Source organism: Manacus candei, unplaced genomic scaffold (assembly GCF_025592945.1).
Source record: "Manacus candei isolate 608988 ecotype Guabito, Panama unplaced genomic scaffold, ASM2559294v1 h1tg000247l, whole genome shotgun sequence".
Lineage (NCBI taxonomy): Eukaryota > Metazoa > Chordata > Aves > Passeriformes > Pipridae > Manacus > Manacus candei.
Window position 1 is genome coordinate 1,134 of NW_026138295.1, and position 13,867 is coordinate 15,000.

At 50.1% G+C, this 13,867-nt stretch overlaps 1 protein-coding gene across 1 annotated transcript; it reads right to left on the reverse strand.

Moving 5' to 3' along the window:
- Positions 1–2,855: 2,855 nt before the first annotated feature.
- Positions 2,856–5,709, reverse strand: HOXC9 (homeobox C9). Its single transcript, XM_051775045.1, has 2 exons — positions 5,138–5,709; positions 2,856–3,220 (listed from the first exon to the last, which is right to left on the reverse strand). The coding sequence occupies exons 1-2, from the start codon at positions 5,694–5,696 to the stop codon at positions 2,976–2,978; spliced, it is 804 nt and encodes a 267-aa protein (XP_051631005.1). The 5' UTR covers positions 5,697–5,709; the 3' UTR covers positions 2,856–2,975.
- Between the last annotated feature and the right edge of the window lie 8,158 nt (positions 5,710–13,867).

Consider the following 13,867-nt stretch of genomic DNA (forward strand, 5'->3'; position numbering starts at 1 on the left):
CATCTCCGGCGCTGCCCGCCGGCTCGGGCGGGGGGCTGGCCGGGGAGAGGGGCTGCAGGGGGGGAGAGGGGCTGGAAGGGGGGGAGAGGGGCTGGAGGGGGGGGAGAGAGGGGTTGGAAGGGGGGAGAGAGGGGATGGAAGGGAGGAGAGAGGGGCTTCGGGGGGGGAGAGGGGCTGGAAGGGGGGAGAGAGGGGCTGGAGGGGGGGGAGAGGGGCTGGAAGAGGGGGGGAGAGGGGTTGGAGGGGGGGAAGAAGGCCTGGAGTGGGGGGAGAGGGGCTGGAAGGGGGGGAGAGGGGCTGGAGGGGGGGGAGAGGGGCTGGAAGGGGGGGAGAGGGGTTGAAGGGGGGGAGAGGGGCTGGAAGGGGGGGAGAGGGGTTGAAGGGGGGGAGAGAGGGGCTGCGGAGGGAAAGGGGGGGCTGGGGAGAGAGGGGGGGCCCGGGGGGAGGGAGGGGGGCTGCGGTGGCACCTGGAAATGAGACCCGCTCGAGTGAAAGGGGGGGCCAAAATGAACTTCCATCCATCAGCGGCCTCGCGACGTCGCTTAAACGCTCGTGACAAGCCCCTCCAGAGAGACGGGTCCGAAACTGCCTCCCAGTCCGGTCCGAATTACGGCGGGGATTATTCTCCTCTCTCTCTCTCTCCCCCTTAATTAATAATGACAAAAAGGGGGTGATTTCGCCCCTCTGCCGCTGCCCGACCCCGCAAGGATTTGATTCTTTATTTGAGGCAGGAGGGAAGGAAGGCGGAGAAAGAGACGGGAGGGAAAGAAAACATTAATGATAATAATAATAACAGTAATAATAATTAAAAAAAAAAAAAAAGATTTGGCATGACATACGTGGAAAGACTTCCCCCTTCTCCTTTTTTATTTATTTATTTATTTATTTTCTGGTCCATAAATCTCTTTGCTCCGCTAAAATGTTTTCTAACCTGACCATTTCATTGCGCTCGTTAAGGTCGGGTTGTTGTTGGGGGTTTTTTTGTTGGTTTTTTTCAGACCTAACACAAAACTGGGATTGTAAAAGGGCTTTTTTTTTTTTTTTTTTTTTTTCGCTACCCCCGCTCCGGGATGTGTCCGCTGATACCCCGCGGGTGCACCCTGTCCCCCTCCGACACAAAAAAAATAAAAAAAAATAAAAAATAAAAAAGAGCCCCCGCTTTTGAGAGCGAGGACACAAATCAGGGGGAAGGAAAAGAAACCTCCGAACGCTGCAGCGAGAAATATTAAAGAGCAATATTTTACGAGATCAGCAGAAGTAATCGCTTCCAGATTTTTTTATTTCGGAGGAACCGGGACGAGGGCGACAAAACGCATTTCGCCCGCCCGCTCTGGTTTGATTAGGGAGATTAAAACGCTGCTCCACTCATTTCATTAAAGGAAGGGCCCTATAACAAGTTTTTATGATTAAACATCCCTCGCTGCTCGTTTTTTATACAATCTCCTGCCCCTTGTTTCCTCTTCAGCAGCCTGGGAAGCGCCCGGGGAAGGGGCCGTCGCTGGTCCCGGCTCCGGGCTCGGTGGGCAGCGGCTTTTCTCGCCTCGGCAGCCCCAGCCCTTGGCAGGACGGGGGGGTTTGACCTTTTCTCAGCCAACAACCCTTCCCCCCCCCCTTTTTTTTTTATAATCTCCCCCCGCACAGGGTAGGGGGGGGGGAAGAGGTTGTGCCTCTGCTTTATTTTTTTGGCCTTTTAGCCCTAAAAATTTGCCGGCGCATCGCCACCACGTTATTTCTTTCTTCGTCCTCCCTCGCTCTGCCCGCGGCTCTTCCCCACCCCAGACATTTATATACGTATATATATTATTTTTTTTCCCCTCCTCGCGACCCTCCGGGTTCGGAGAGACCCCCCCGGCCAAGGCAGACGCTCCCCCCGAGCGGAAGGCAGGGAGCTGCTGCCTTTGCCAGCTCCTCTCTTTCCCAGCATCCACATTTAGCCTTTTTTTTTTTTTCCCCATATCTTTCGATTGCCTGCGGTCGTAAATTAGTACAATTAATTATCCCAATCTAAAAATTGATGGCACGTATAACCCTTACCTCAGCGCCTTTTTTTTTTTTTTTTTTTTTTATGACGGTGCTTTGGAAGGGAAAAGCGCTGGCGAAGGAGGCGGAAATCTCCGCTCTCCTCGGGCTGCGGGGGATTCTCGGTCCCCCCGCGAGGCACCGGCACCGGCCGAGCCCCCGGGGCCGCTCCTCCGCAGAGGGGGCTCGAAAGAAAAAGACACCTACATGCCGATTTTTGTTCTTTTTTTTTTTTTTTTTTTTTTTTCCGTTGTTGTCGTTTTGTTGTTTTTGTTTTTATGGTTTTTTTTTTTTTCTCCCGTGACGTTAGGTATATTTACACAGAGCTGCTCTACAATAGCGAACATAACAATATTACAGAACGGTTCTGAGACGAGAATAAAATACACAAATAAGTACAGCAGAAACGTTCAACACCATGACAGAACATCATCGAGCCATATTCCCTTCAGTCCTTTTTTTTTCTTTTTTTTTCCCTTTTTTTTGTCTCCTTTTTTTTCGTGTTTTTTTTTTTTCCTCTCTTTTGTACAAAATATTCGCTCACGAGCTCGCGGGATTAAAAAATAAAAATACCGGATAAGTTTAATTTATGAAATAAAATACTAATAATAATAATAATAAAAAAAAAATAATTCAAGTACTTCTCGTGTTTGTTTTCTGAGGACAAAAAAACAAGGCAGAAGAAAGGAAGAGAAAACAAACCCCCCGAACATCTTTCTTTTATTTAGTTGCATTTTAGAAAAGACTCGTGTCCCCAAACGCTTGCTGTGTTTGCCTCTAATGCTAAACATTCATCCGCACATTCAAAGTCAGAAACATTTCAACCCCCAAAAACAGCCTCCTTTTTTTTTTTCCTCTTTTTTTTTCTTTTTTTTTTTCTTTTCTTTTTTTTTTTTTCTTTTTTTTGTTTTTTGTCTCTCCACCCTCGTTTCTCAATGACTGGACTTTGCACAACTTTATTGCTGTTCTTTATCGGTTTTTTCTTTATTCATTTTCTTCATTTTCATTCGCCTGTTCTGAAACCAGATTTTGACTTGGCGTTCAGTGAGATTAAGGACTCTGGCTACTTCGTACCTCCGGTCCCGTGTAAGGTACATATTGAATAAAAACTCTTTTTCCAGTTCCAGGGTCTGATACTTTGTGTAAGGACATCTTTTCTTCCTCGTGGAGCGCGCATGAATCCAATTTGCGACGGGATTGTCTGAGAAAGAAGATTTTTATATTTTTTTTTGGGGGGGAGGGGAAAAAAAAAATCAATGTATACAGCCTGGCCTTTCTTCCCTCCCCCCCTCCACGCCCTGGTGTATCTATAGACAGAAACCTGTTTAATTAGCAGATCTTACCTAAATATTTTAAGTGACCTTCAGGAGAGTTTAATCTGTTTATTCTGGAGGGGTCATTTCCTTTTCTTTTGCTGCTGTTCTCACATAAAAGTTTCAGTAAATAAAACTCTAGCAACGGGTTTAAAATAATAATTATCCACATGACTGCTACTAGCAGTAATCTAAGAACATAGTCATAAAAAGTCAAAATTCCCACCATTTCATAGGCCCATAAACTCTTTTTACAACCTCAGCTCTCCAATACTTCCCCCTAGAAGCTTTCTCAGACCCGAAAGCAGAGTTTGTTGTTTTAATATCTTAAGGATGACATGCGAGATGTCCCACTGGCTCCGAGAAATTGGGGTTTTTTTTGAGGTAGTAGGGGGTTTTTTTGTGGTTTTCCCCCTTACCCTAAAGGATTTTCCCCGCTGCTGCCGGGGGAGCAGCTTTTCCCCCCTCTGCCCTTCTCGGGGCAGCCAAGGGAGACTTTTCACCCCCGGTTCCTCGACTTCTCTTCCTCGCGGGGGTGCCTGGCACCGGCCCTGCCGGCACAAACAGAGGGAGAGGAGCGGGGTGCGGAGCCAGCGGAGGCGCTGCCGGGGCTCGGCGATCCCCCCGCAGCTTTAGGGCCGGGGGGGTCCCGGCAGAGCCCGCCCGGGGCCGCGGGTTGTGCGGGCTGTGCAGCTCCCGCAGCAGCCCCCGAGCGCGCTCAGCTCCTCTCCGGGAGCCTTCGGCGAGGAAAAGGGGGTGGCTTGGCCGCGGTTTTTGGACCTCCTTCCCCGCAGGTCCCCTCCGCGGGGCTGGGGTGCTGCGGGGCGAGGGCGAGGGGGGTGCTGGTGGCCGCTACCTGACTCCTCGCTCGCCCTGCAGTGGTCAAGGTTTCCCTGATGGCCGGGTCGGGGATTTTGGGGGGGTCTTTTTGGCTTTTTTTTTTTTTTTCCGGTTCCACCCCTCCCTCTCTCGCTTGGGCTGCAGAAGATGTTTCTTCAAGTGTATGGTCCAATGTCCTGCGCTCGCTGCCTCCTGCCCTCAGCTGCCTCCACACACTCAGTTTATGCCTTTACAATTCCAATTTTCCTCCTCGCTACTCCCCTGCACCCCCACCCCCGGCCCCCCGCCCAGGGCACCCACCTTCTCCTCTATTCCCACGTGTGGGAGCATTTTATGAATAATTGCGCCGGTGGAGCTTTTATTGATTTTTAAAATAGATAAAGAGACACCTCTGCGTTCATCCAGAGATGTTCCCTTCCCCTCCCTAAAAAAAAACACCCCCACACATCAGTAGGTTCACTTCCAGCCACCTACAACTCTTCCTCGCCCTTTGAAAGTGGAAATATTTTAAAGCAAAGAGGCTTCTCCCTCTGCCTACCCCCTCTCGCTCCCTCTCACACACGCACTCTCTTTCTCTATTAGTTGTTGTTTTTTTTTTCCTTTTTTTTTTTTAATTCCCCCCGGTGGAAGGTGATGAATATTTGATCAAAGCAACCAACAGCCCCCCCACTGGAAACAACAAAAAAAAAAAAAAAAAGAAAAGAAAAAAAAAAAGAGGAAAAAAAAAAAAAAGGAAGGGGGAGAAAAAAAAATGGGAAAATAAAGAAAAAAATCCTAAAGAGCCCGAAACAAAGTAGAGAGATTCGCTCTCCGGCTCTGCTAGGCGGACTCGCTCAAACCCCCAGATCTTCCTGCGTATCTGGAGTTTTAGGGTCGGGCTCTCTAAGGTAATTTCATTTTATTGAGTAGGGTCCTGGAAGCCGTAATGCCTTCCCCGGTCGTAAACAAGAATGACTTCGACTTACTAGGGTCTAATTCGTGCTTTTCTTCTTTGTGTTTGCTGGAAGCGATGGCTTCGGACTCCGGGGAAGGAATTGTCTGCGCGGCTCTGTCTCTCAGCTCCCCGGCAGCCCCGTACATGTAGTCCGCGTAGCCGCGGCCGTCGGCGGGGCCGCAGTCCCGGCGCCCCGGGAACGCGTCGGGCTTCAGGCCGTAGGGGCGAGCCCCGGGGGCGAAGGCCGGGAACGAGACGGCCCCGGCCAGGGGCTCCAGCCAAGTCCGCATGTACCTGGGCTCGGCCCCCACGGGCGCCTGGGGAGCGTAGGGGTGGTAGCCCACGGAGGACTGGGAGTGCACGGGAGCCCAGGAGGTGGTGAAAACGGCCGGCTTGGGGGCGAAACTGCAGGACGGAAAGTCGGCACAGTCCGGGACTAATCCTGACGGTCGGGCGGCAGCCGGGTGGGCGGCAGAGCCGGGGAACCTGGAGGCCAAGAGCTCTTCGTTCTCGTGGCTTATCAGGGAGTCAACATAGTAGTTGCTTATGGGGCCAGAAGCCGACATGGTTCCCCCCTCTTTTACATTCATAAGATTATTGTATGAACTGTATGTGTACTTTTTATCTGCTCATAGAACAATCAGGGCAGGTAATTATTTTTTCAGCCTTTCCCACTGTTCCATTGGCTGCCGCCCTCACGTGATTGTATTTACCCAAAAATATCGCCTGGATCAATCCGCAGGGCTTTTTTTTTTTTTTTTTTTTTTTTTTTCCCTCCCTATCCTTTTTTTTTTTTTTTTTCCTTTCCCCTTAATCTAATAACGCCGCCCGGCTTTTCCTAAAAGCGCTGGCAATGGGGCGGAGATGGGGAGGAGGGATGCTCGGCTGCTCTCCGCGGCCGGGGGATGCTCAGCCCGCGGGCTGGGAGGGGGGGACATTTACCCTGATGCTTAAGAGAAGGTGGAAGGTAATTGTGGAAGGTAGCCCAGGAACTATTTCTTGACGTAATTTATCTCTGTCCTTTTCCTCCTGCAGCCTTCCAGCCTCTAATGGATACATTAAATTGAATATCGGTGAGAAGGGGAGAGGGGAGAAGTGCGGTGGAGGTGGGATCCCCACCCGGAGGAAGGAGCTGGGGAGGGGAGGGGAAGAGGGGGGGGAGAAGCTCGGAGCCTAAAAGCAAAGGGGCTTTTGTCATCTTTTGCAGCGCTGTCTCCTCGTCAGGCTGCTCAGCAGCTGAGAAGGCTGTGGGGCACAGGCACATCTCGTCCTGCTTTAAGAAATAAGTATCTTTAGGAAGAGGGGGGGAAAAAAAATATATATGTACATCTGGGATACGAGGAGCATCTTTAAAAAGAGGAGGGGGAAGAATAATAATAAACCACCCCCCCCCAAAAAAAAAAAAAAAAAAAAAAGAAAGAAAGAAAGAAGAAAGAAAGAAAGAAAGAAAGAAAGAAAGAAAGAAAGAAAGGAAGAAAGAGAGCCCGAGCTTTTGCACTGCAAGGCTGCGTTATTCGCCGAGTAGTCGTGGATGTTTTTATGTCCTTCAATAAAATTTTTACGAGGATCATTTGATTGTTCATAAATGTGTCGTTCATTAAATAAAACCGTAGGACTGAGTTTCAGCTCTCGAGCTGGGGATGAGAGAGAGCTTTTGGTATCAGGAGGAAGCAACAATGTGTGTTGGGCACATGATCTTTCTTTTTTTTTTTTTTTCCCTTTTTTTTTTTTTCCTTTTTGAGTAACGCCTGGAAACTTTTCTTTTTGCACCAAACCGAGTGAAGAAGTTGGGAGCGTTAAAAAAATCGGTGGTAGCCTGCCTGCATTTTGAGAGAATAACCTTTCCTTTGTAAGGAAAGACAGGTAGGTAAAGAGCTCACGCCCATTGGAGTCTCCAAGAAGGGGCTTGAGCGATTTCTTTGGCAGAAAAAAAAGAAATTAAAACCCCTAACAAAAAAAAAAATAACCTTTCACGATTATTTATTTATTTATTTATTTATTTATTTATTAGAAACAGAACATCATCTCCCCCCCCCCCCCCCCGAAAAAAAATGGCTTGTCTGGGCTCTCCAAGGCTCCCCATCACCTCGGGGTTTCCTGAGGCTGAGAGGACGTGCAGGGAAATGGTCAAAATTGGGAAGAAGGAGGCAAAGTGTGGGCTCAGGAAGCGCTGAGGGCTCCTGGCGGAGAGGCGGGCAGGGGGTGGGCAGGGTGTCCCCAGTGATGCGGTGTCACCGCTGACAGTCCCCCTGCACAGCCTGGACAAGTCCCAGGGACCGACCCGGCACGAACCTTGCCAGTTCTCACTCATTTATTTGGGCTTTGGTTGGTTTGTTGGGGTGGATTTTTTTTCTGGGTAAGTTGCACGAGAAAGGCGAGCGAGGAGGAGGAAAGGGATGGAGGCAGGTTCGAGGGAAAACAGGACGAAAAGAGGCGGTGGCGGTGCCAGGAGATGCCTCCCCCCCTTTCTCCCCAGCCCCTCCGAACTCCCCCCCCGAGCTGAGCCGGGGTAAAACCCGCACCTCGACCCGCAGAGCCCGAGCAAGTCAAAGGAAGGGATGCACGAGGCTGCCCTCGCTGCTGGGAGAAGGAAGGAAGGATTTCCCTCTCGAAAAAGCAGGGAAGGCTTTAAAATAAAAATACGACGGGACGCGTTTGTCAAGGGACTCCGGATTTTCCAAATTCGAAAAGACATCGGCTCGCTCTGCCCCCCCGAGCCCCCCCGAATTTATCCCTCATTCCGTTTTAAGTCCCCTGCTTTATGTGAGCCCTTAAAGGGAAATATTCCTGCAGGAGCAGAACGTCTTCTTTGGCCTTTATCGAGGCCAATTTATCTGTCAATCACCGGTCTCCAATGATGGTTATTTTTATGTTCGCGAGGGGAAAAAAAAAATATATATATACGCTCATCATTCTTTTATCTATTCCCATTTTAAAAATACTTACTCTGCGGGGCTGCTAATCGAGTGGGCTGTGACGTGTGGAGGGGGAAAAGCTGCCTGGCTTTTCCACTTTGGTGGAATATTTTAAAGGGAATCCTTACAAAAGCAGGGGTTGTCCGTACCAGCAGAAGGGGAGAGGGAGAAATTAAAAAGAGGCAGAGAAGGAGAAAGAGAGAGAGAGAGAAAGGAAGGAAGGAAGGAAGGACTGGGCACGCAGAGGGAGAGAAGCACCGAGAAGCAGTGGGGAGGTTTAACCAGAGGGAAAAATATAGCAATAATGTCAGAATGCACCGCAGACAAACCGCAGGACGAGCAGGAATTATCAAAGCCACGCAGCTCTAATAAGCAGCAGCAGTTTTTGTAACCTTAACGCGGGCAGGCAAGGTCACCAAATTAGTCGTGGATGGTGCAATGTTGGTGTCACACAAAGGCAAACGTATCTGGCCAAGATTTCTTCCATTTGCAGGGGAACCTGCAGCACGCGGGATTATCCACCCCCCCCCCGCGCTGCCGTGGGGTGGGAGATCACAGGAAAAGCAGCTCGCGTTTGCGGCACAAACCCCCTTTCTCTCGGGGGCTGCCGAGAATTGAGCGGCACGAAACAGAGACGGAGCCACTTCACCTCAAAGCGCGTTAAAGACGCGGCTCGAAGAACTGAAGCCACGGGCTGAGACCAAAGCCACGGCTCGAGGCTCCGGACGCGGCTCAGGACAACGTTTCCCCCCCCTCGTTTCGCCGCAGAATCTCCCCCGAGGCGATGCGAACCCCCCTAAAACGTAACGCGATGCGAACCCCCCAGAAAATATTGTCCTTTCGCGCTCGTCTCGACGTGAAACCATCCCCATGGATGAAGGCAGAGTCACGCGGAGAAAAGTCCTCCCCGAGCGCGGGGCAAAGGGAGCAACATCCCGAAATATTCTTCTTTTCGGTGGCAGCGTCTCCAAGCCAATATCCAGCCTGGAATCGGATCACGCCTTGCTATTGAATTCGGTTGTCTCGCAGCTTTTCTGCGCGCTCCAGCCACGCTCCTGTGCCTCCCCAGCAGCTTCGGGACTCGTTTAATGGGAGATTACCTCTGCCGAAATGATGGTGAACTATCGCATCCCTCCCAGGCAGACTCATATCATTTCCTCTCACCTCCCCTTTTGAACGTGCGGGGGGAAAAGAAACTTAACTTGCACCGAGCGAAACTAACCCCTGGCAGCTCCGCGAGCTGCGGGAGTATTTAGATTTATTATTTCCTGGCGAAGGGGGGGGGAGAAAAATAATCATAACAATAAATAATAATCATTTAAAAAAAAAAAAAGGAAGAAAAGGAAGAAAGTCGGGTGGCGAATTAGGAGGTTACAGAAAATGAAGCCTTTGTCTGAGCACTGTCCTGGCTGGTTGACTTCTGACACCTTTTCGGAGCTAAATGCTGCCCATGTTCGCCCTTGTCCCTGCAAGTGCTCTGCGTGCTCAGCCCGAGCTGCCTCCCTTCCCTGTCCTGCGGGCGCAGCCAGGCTCTTCCCCTTCACTTCCAAACCTTTCTTTGCTTTCGCTTTGAGAAATTCTTCCCCCGATTGGAAGGAACGGAGACAAAAAAATAACGCTAATGAAAAGGGGGGGGAAAAAAAAGAAGAAAAAAAAAGAAGAGGGGAAAAAAAAAAAAAGAAGAGAAAAAAAAAGAAGAGGGAAAAAAAAGAAGAGGGGAAAAAAAGGCAGAAGAGGGAGGAAAATAAAAGACAACAATCCCACTATTGGACAGGCTGCCTGCCGAGGGGACGCTGCTTTCTGGAGTATTTTCTCGCTCTTTAATTCTTATTTTTTTCGCAAAAAGCGGTGGCCGGGCAAAGCCTGAGCCCGAGGCTCCCCGGGACCTTTGGGGGGAGGTTTCCCCTTTTCCCCAGCGCGCTCCGGGCCCGAGCCCCGGCGGCAGCAGCTCCCTCCGGAGCGGGGACACCCCGGAGGCTGCGGGGCCCGGAGCTCCCCGGGGGGGGGGAACCAAACCCCAACCCCCTCGGCGCTGCCCCGCTTTCCCGCGGTTCAATTAACACTGTCAAGGTCGGATTAAAGCAGAAATCGGCGTTTTCGCCGCTCCTGCCCCCCCTCCCGCCCCGCGCACCCCTCCCAGGGCGGTGCTGCCTCCGGCTCTCTCCAGAACCCTCCGGCAGCTCCGGCTCCCGTTCCCGCCCGCCTTTTCCAACCTTAACCCGGGAATAAAGTTCCCTTTTCCTTCCCTTTCTTTGTCCCCTTTCCATTCCCTTCCTCGTCTCTTTTTTTTTTTTTTTTTTTTTTGGCCCGGCCCAAGTTCTTTCTCGCTTTTTTCTTTTGTTCCTTCTTCACCCCCTCCTTTCCTCAGGAAAAAAAAAAAAAAAGGGAAGGAAAAAAAATTGTACACAATAGATTGAATGACTCCGGAGCGGAGTCTCTGAAGAGGCTGCAAAATATTTCCTGATCCCCCCAGATGCCTCTGATTATTCCAGGATTGTCTCTCAGAGTAAATAAATACGGGGAAAGATTCATTTCAGGCCAAATACCATCCGCGGATCTCGCAGCAGCGCGACTGCTGGCAGGAAGCTTTGCCTTCCCTCCCCTGCAAAATTCTTTGGCTGCTGGAAAATCATATTTATTCGGGCTCCTTTAAGGAGTTGTCACCTAGAAAAACCTCCCCGGGACAACAATTGACCGCGCATCGCTTGAGATCGACGTTGAGACGCCAACCTGAGCCAATATGGGAGTCACAGCTAAGGCAAAGAAAACCACTTTTCCGCTGAAAATGACACTGCAGGAGTTTTTTACCTGCTTAAGTGCTTCCCCCCACCCGCGTTACTCCCCCTCTGTTTGTTGCTGAGAATTCCTGTCTCTCCAGTGCTGGAGGTACAGCTAATAGACAATAAATTCCGAGGTGCAATTAAAGCTCAGAACAATTTCTTTAAGTGTGTTATGGTCTCCTTTTCCAAAATTTCAGGTCTCCACCAGACGAAGCCTCCTGCAGATGTTCCCAAAGCCCAGCAGCTCGTCTGCAGCGGCCGAGGAGGTGGAAAATTCAAGCTCGTCTCCCCGCTGCTCTCCAGGTTTTTCTCGGTTTTGGGTGTGATATGAAAACCCAGGTCAACAGGAGGGGAAAAAAAAATTCCCAGAGAAGTAAATTAAAAGACGAGCGAGGAAACAAGCCTGAACCCAGAGAGGCGAAGTGTATACTGCCTGAAGAAACATATTTCTATACTTCTCCCCTTCCATTTATTATGTTTCTGTCAGACACCCTGTAATTAGCATAGATAACTATAGTTGCGAGCTCCAAGTTGTGTCTGCAAATTCTATTGTTTGGCTGCTCCGGTTGCACACCAGCGAGCTTGAAAGCGAGCACAAGGTGTTAGGAAGAGCCTGGTGCCCTCGAATAAGACAATAACCCCCCGAAATGTACGGCGGGGGGAAGGAAGGAGGGCGGAGGGATGAAGGTCGCCGCTTTAGGCGATGGATTCCAGCCCAGTCTGCACCGCAATATCTCTGGCCTGGTGCAAATCTCCTGCAGGAGATCAGCTCAGCCTTAAACCTGCCTCTGTCTCCCGCAAATACGGCTTAAAATAGGTTATTCGGGCAGCCCCCGCCGCCTCCCGTCTCGTCCCACAGCCCGCTCCGAGGAGTTATTTGTAGAGGTCAGCGCGGAGCCGGTACCTGTGTAAATACTCGGGTCTGGGCAGACACCCACAGCTCCAAACAACAACCTTGGCCAGGGACATTTCCTGCCCTTTCCACCCGCCCCACTTTGTTTTCCAGCCCCGCGGCGGGTTCGTCTCGCAGGGAAAGGGCTGAGCTTTCGGGGGGGGGGGGATTTTCCCCCCCAAAAATCCACACGAGCGAATCACCCGCGAGAAACCAGAAGGGGTTTTCTTTGGGGTGTGTGGGGGGGACACCCCTCAGGCAGAACCCGGTTCTTCCTGCGGGCTTCAAACTCAGAAAGGGAAAGTTTATCGACACGACCTCGCAACTCGATTTCTTCCGCGCCAGAGGAGGGTTTCGCTTGTTTGGGGGTTTCTTTGGTGTGTTTGGTTGTGTTTTTTTCTTTTTTTACGTCGCAAAACCACGTCAAAAAAAAAAAAAACATCCCCGGGAGCGAAAGGGATAAAGTTCCCCCCCCCCCCCCCCAGGCAATGCAGGCGCACCAGACACGGGCGAGAACCTCCAGGTTGAGAAAATTACACCTGCTGGGAGAGGAGGATTCTGCGAACAGCCACGAGGAAAAATTATGCAATCCGGCGTATGGTAATATCGCTAATATTTTACTCCGATAACGCCGGCGGAAAGCGCACGAGCACGAGCAAGAAAGCGAACAATATCGCACGGAGGAAGACGAGGGCGAACAGCATGGTGTCCCTTTGACTACCCATGTTTTTACATAAAAAACAGGCACATCCAGACAAAATAGTTGGAGCAATAAATTCCCCACCGTCCCCCTTCCTGATCTAATATCATAATTAAAAAACAGTGGGGGAGATTTTAACTTTTATTGCGTTTCTGGAGTTGGGTTGCTGAACATATATTAGGTTTAGATTCTTCTCTTTCTCTCCAGGGGGGTGGTGGCTCGGAAATAAAATCAATCTTAATATACACAGAATAGATATTGGTTTGTCTTGTACATGCTGTTAGAAGAAAGGGAAAGAAATCTGCAGATAGTTAATACAGAGAAGGCAAACTCATCATACATGTAATGAATCCTTTAAATCATTCAATTATCACAGCACTAATATCAAATAATTATGGTTAAACGTACCAGTAATCAACCTTGTCCCTGTTGAAATATTAATTTACAGGATTGTGAATGAGTTTCTTCTTCCCTTTTTTCCCCCCCCTTTCCCTTCCCCTTTTTATAAACTTGTTCATTACATTTTTTTTTTTCGCCCAGCCTGGTGTATTCAGCATAAAAGGATGACGAAAATACCCCACACAACATCGCTTTGAACCAAATCAACAACACTTTCGTCTTTCCCACACTTAAAACAGAGCATCTTTAACACAGCGGACCGAACAAAGCGAGATGTTTTGCAGCCGATGCGTAAAAAAACACATATTAATTCATCACACGTGATTTTATTCTCGTTTGGGTTATCGCGCCCAGACCTTAGGACGGGAGCGGGGATCCCTCTATTCTCGCAATCGAAATGCGCTCCTTGTCCACAAACTTTGCCCCGAGGTTCACAGGGGAGAAGCCAAAGCGAGGGAAACCACCCGAAATATCACAATCCACCGGCCGAAAAAAAAAACCACCAAACCACTCGAAACTCACCATTCCCGCCAGATCTCAACCTGCCTCGAGAAACCCCTGCCAGCTGTGCTCCCCTCAGGAAACTCCAAATATCCACAGCTAAGGACTTTTATTTCTCCACGTCAACCTGCGCCCTCAGACCCACACCCGGCACTCTCGGGATTTTTGGAGGGGTCGCGACACACGAATATCACCCTCAGCCCTGCAGACACACGAATATCACTCTCAGCCCTGCGGACACACGAATATTTCAGCCCTACAGACACACAAATATCACTCTCAGCCCTGCGGACACACAAATATCGCGTTCAGCCCTACAGACACACGACTATCACTCTCAGCCCTGCAGACACACAAATATCACTCTCAGCCCTGCGGACACACGAATATTTCAGCCCTGCGGACACACAAATATCACCCTCAGCCCTGTGGACACAGAAATATCACCCTCAGCCCTGCAGGCGCACGAATATCACCCTCAGCCCTGCAGACATACAAATATCTCAGCCCTGCGGACACACAAATATCTCAGCCCTGAGGACACACGAATATCACCCTCAGCCCTGAGGACACA

What these genes read in the sequence shown, in the direction of transcription:
- HOXC9 (XM_051775045.1), bottom strand. Translation starts at nt 5,696, where the DNA reads ATGAATGTAAAAGAGGGGGGAACCATGTCGGCTTCTGGCCCCATAAGC. An exon ending in AAAGCACGAATTAGACCCTA is followed by an intron (nt 3,221 to 5,137) that starts GTAAGTCGAAGT and finishes CTTCTTTCTCAG; the next exon opens with ACAATCCCGTCGCAAATTGG.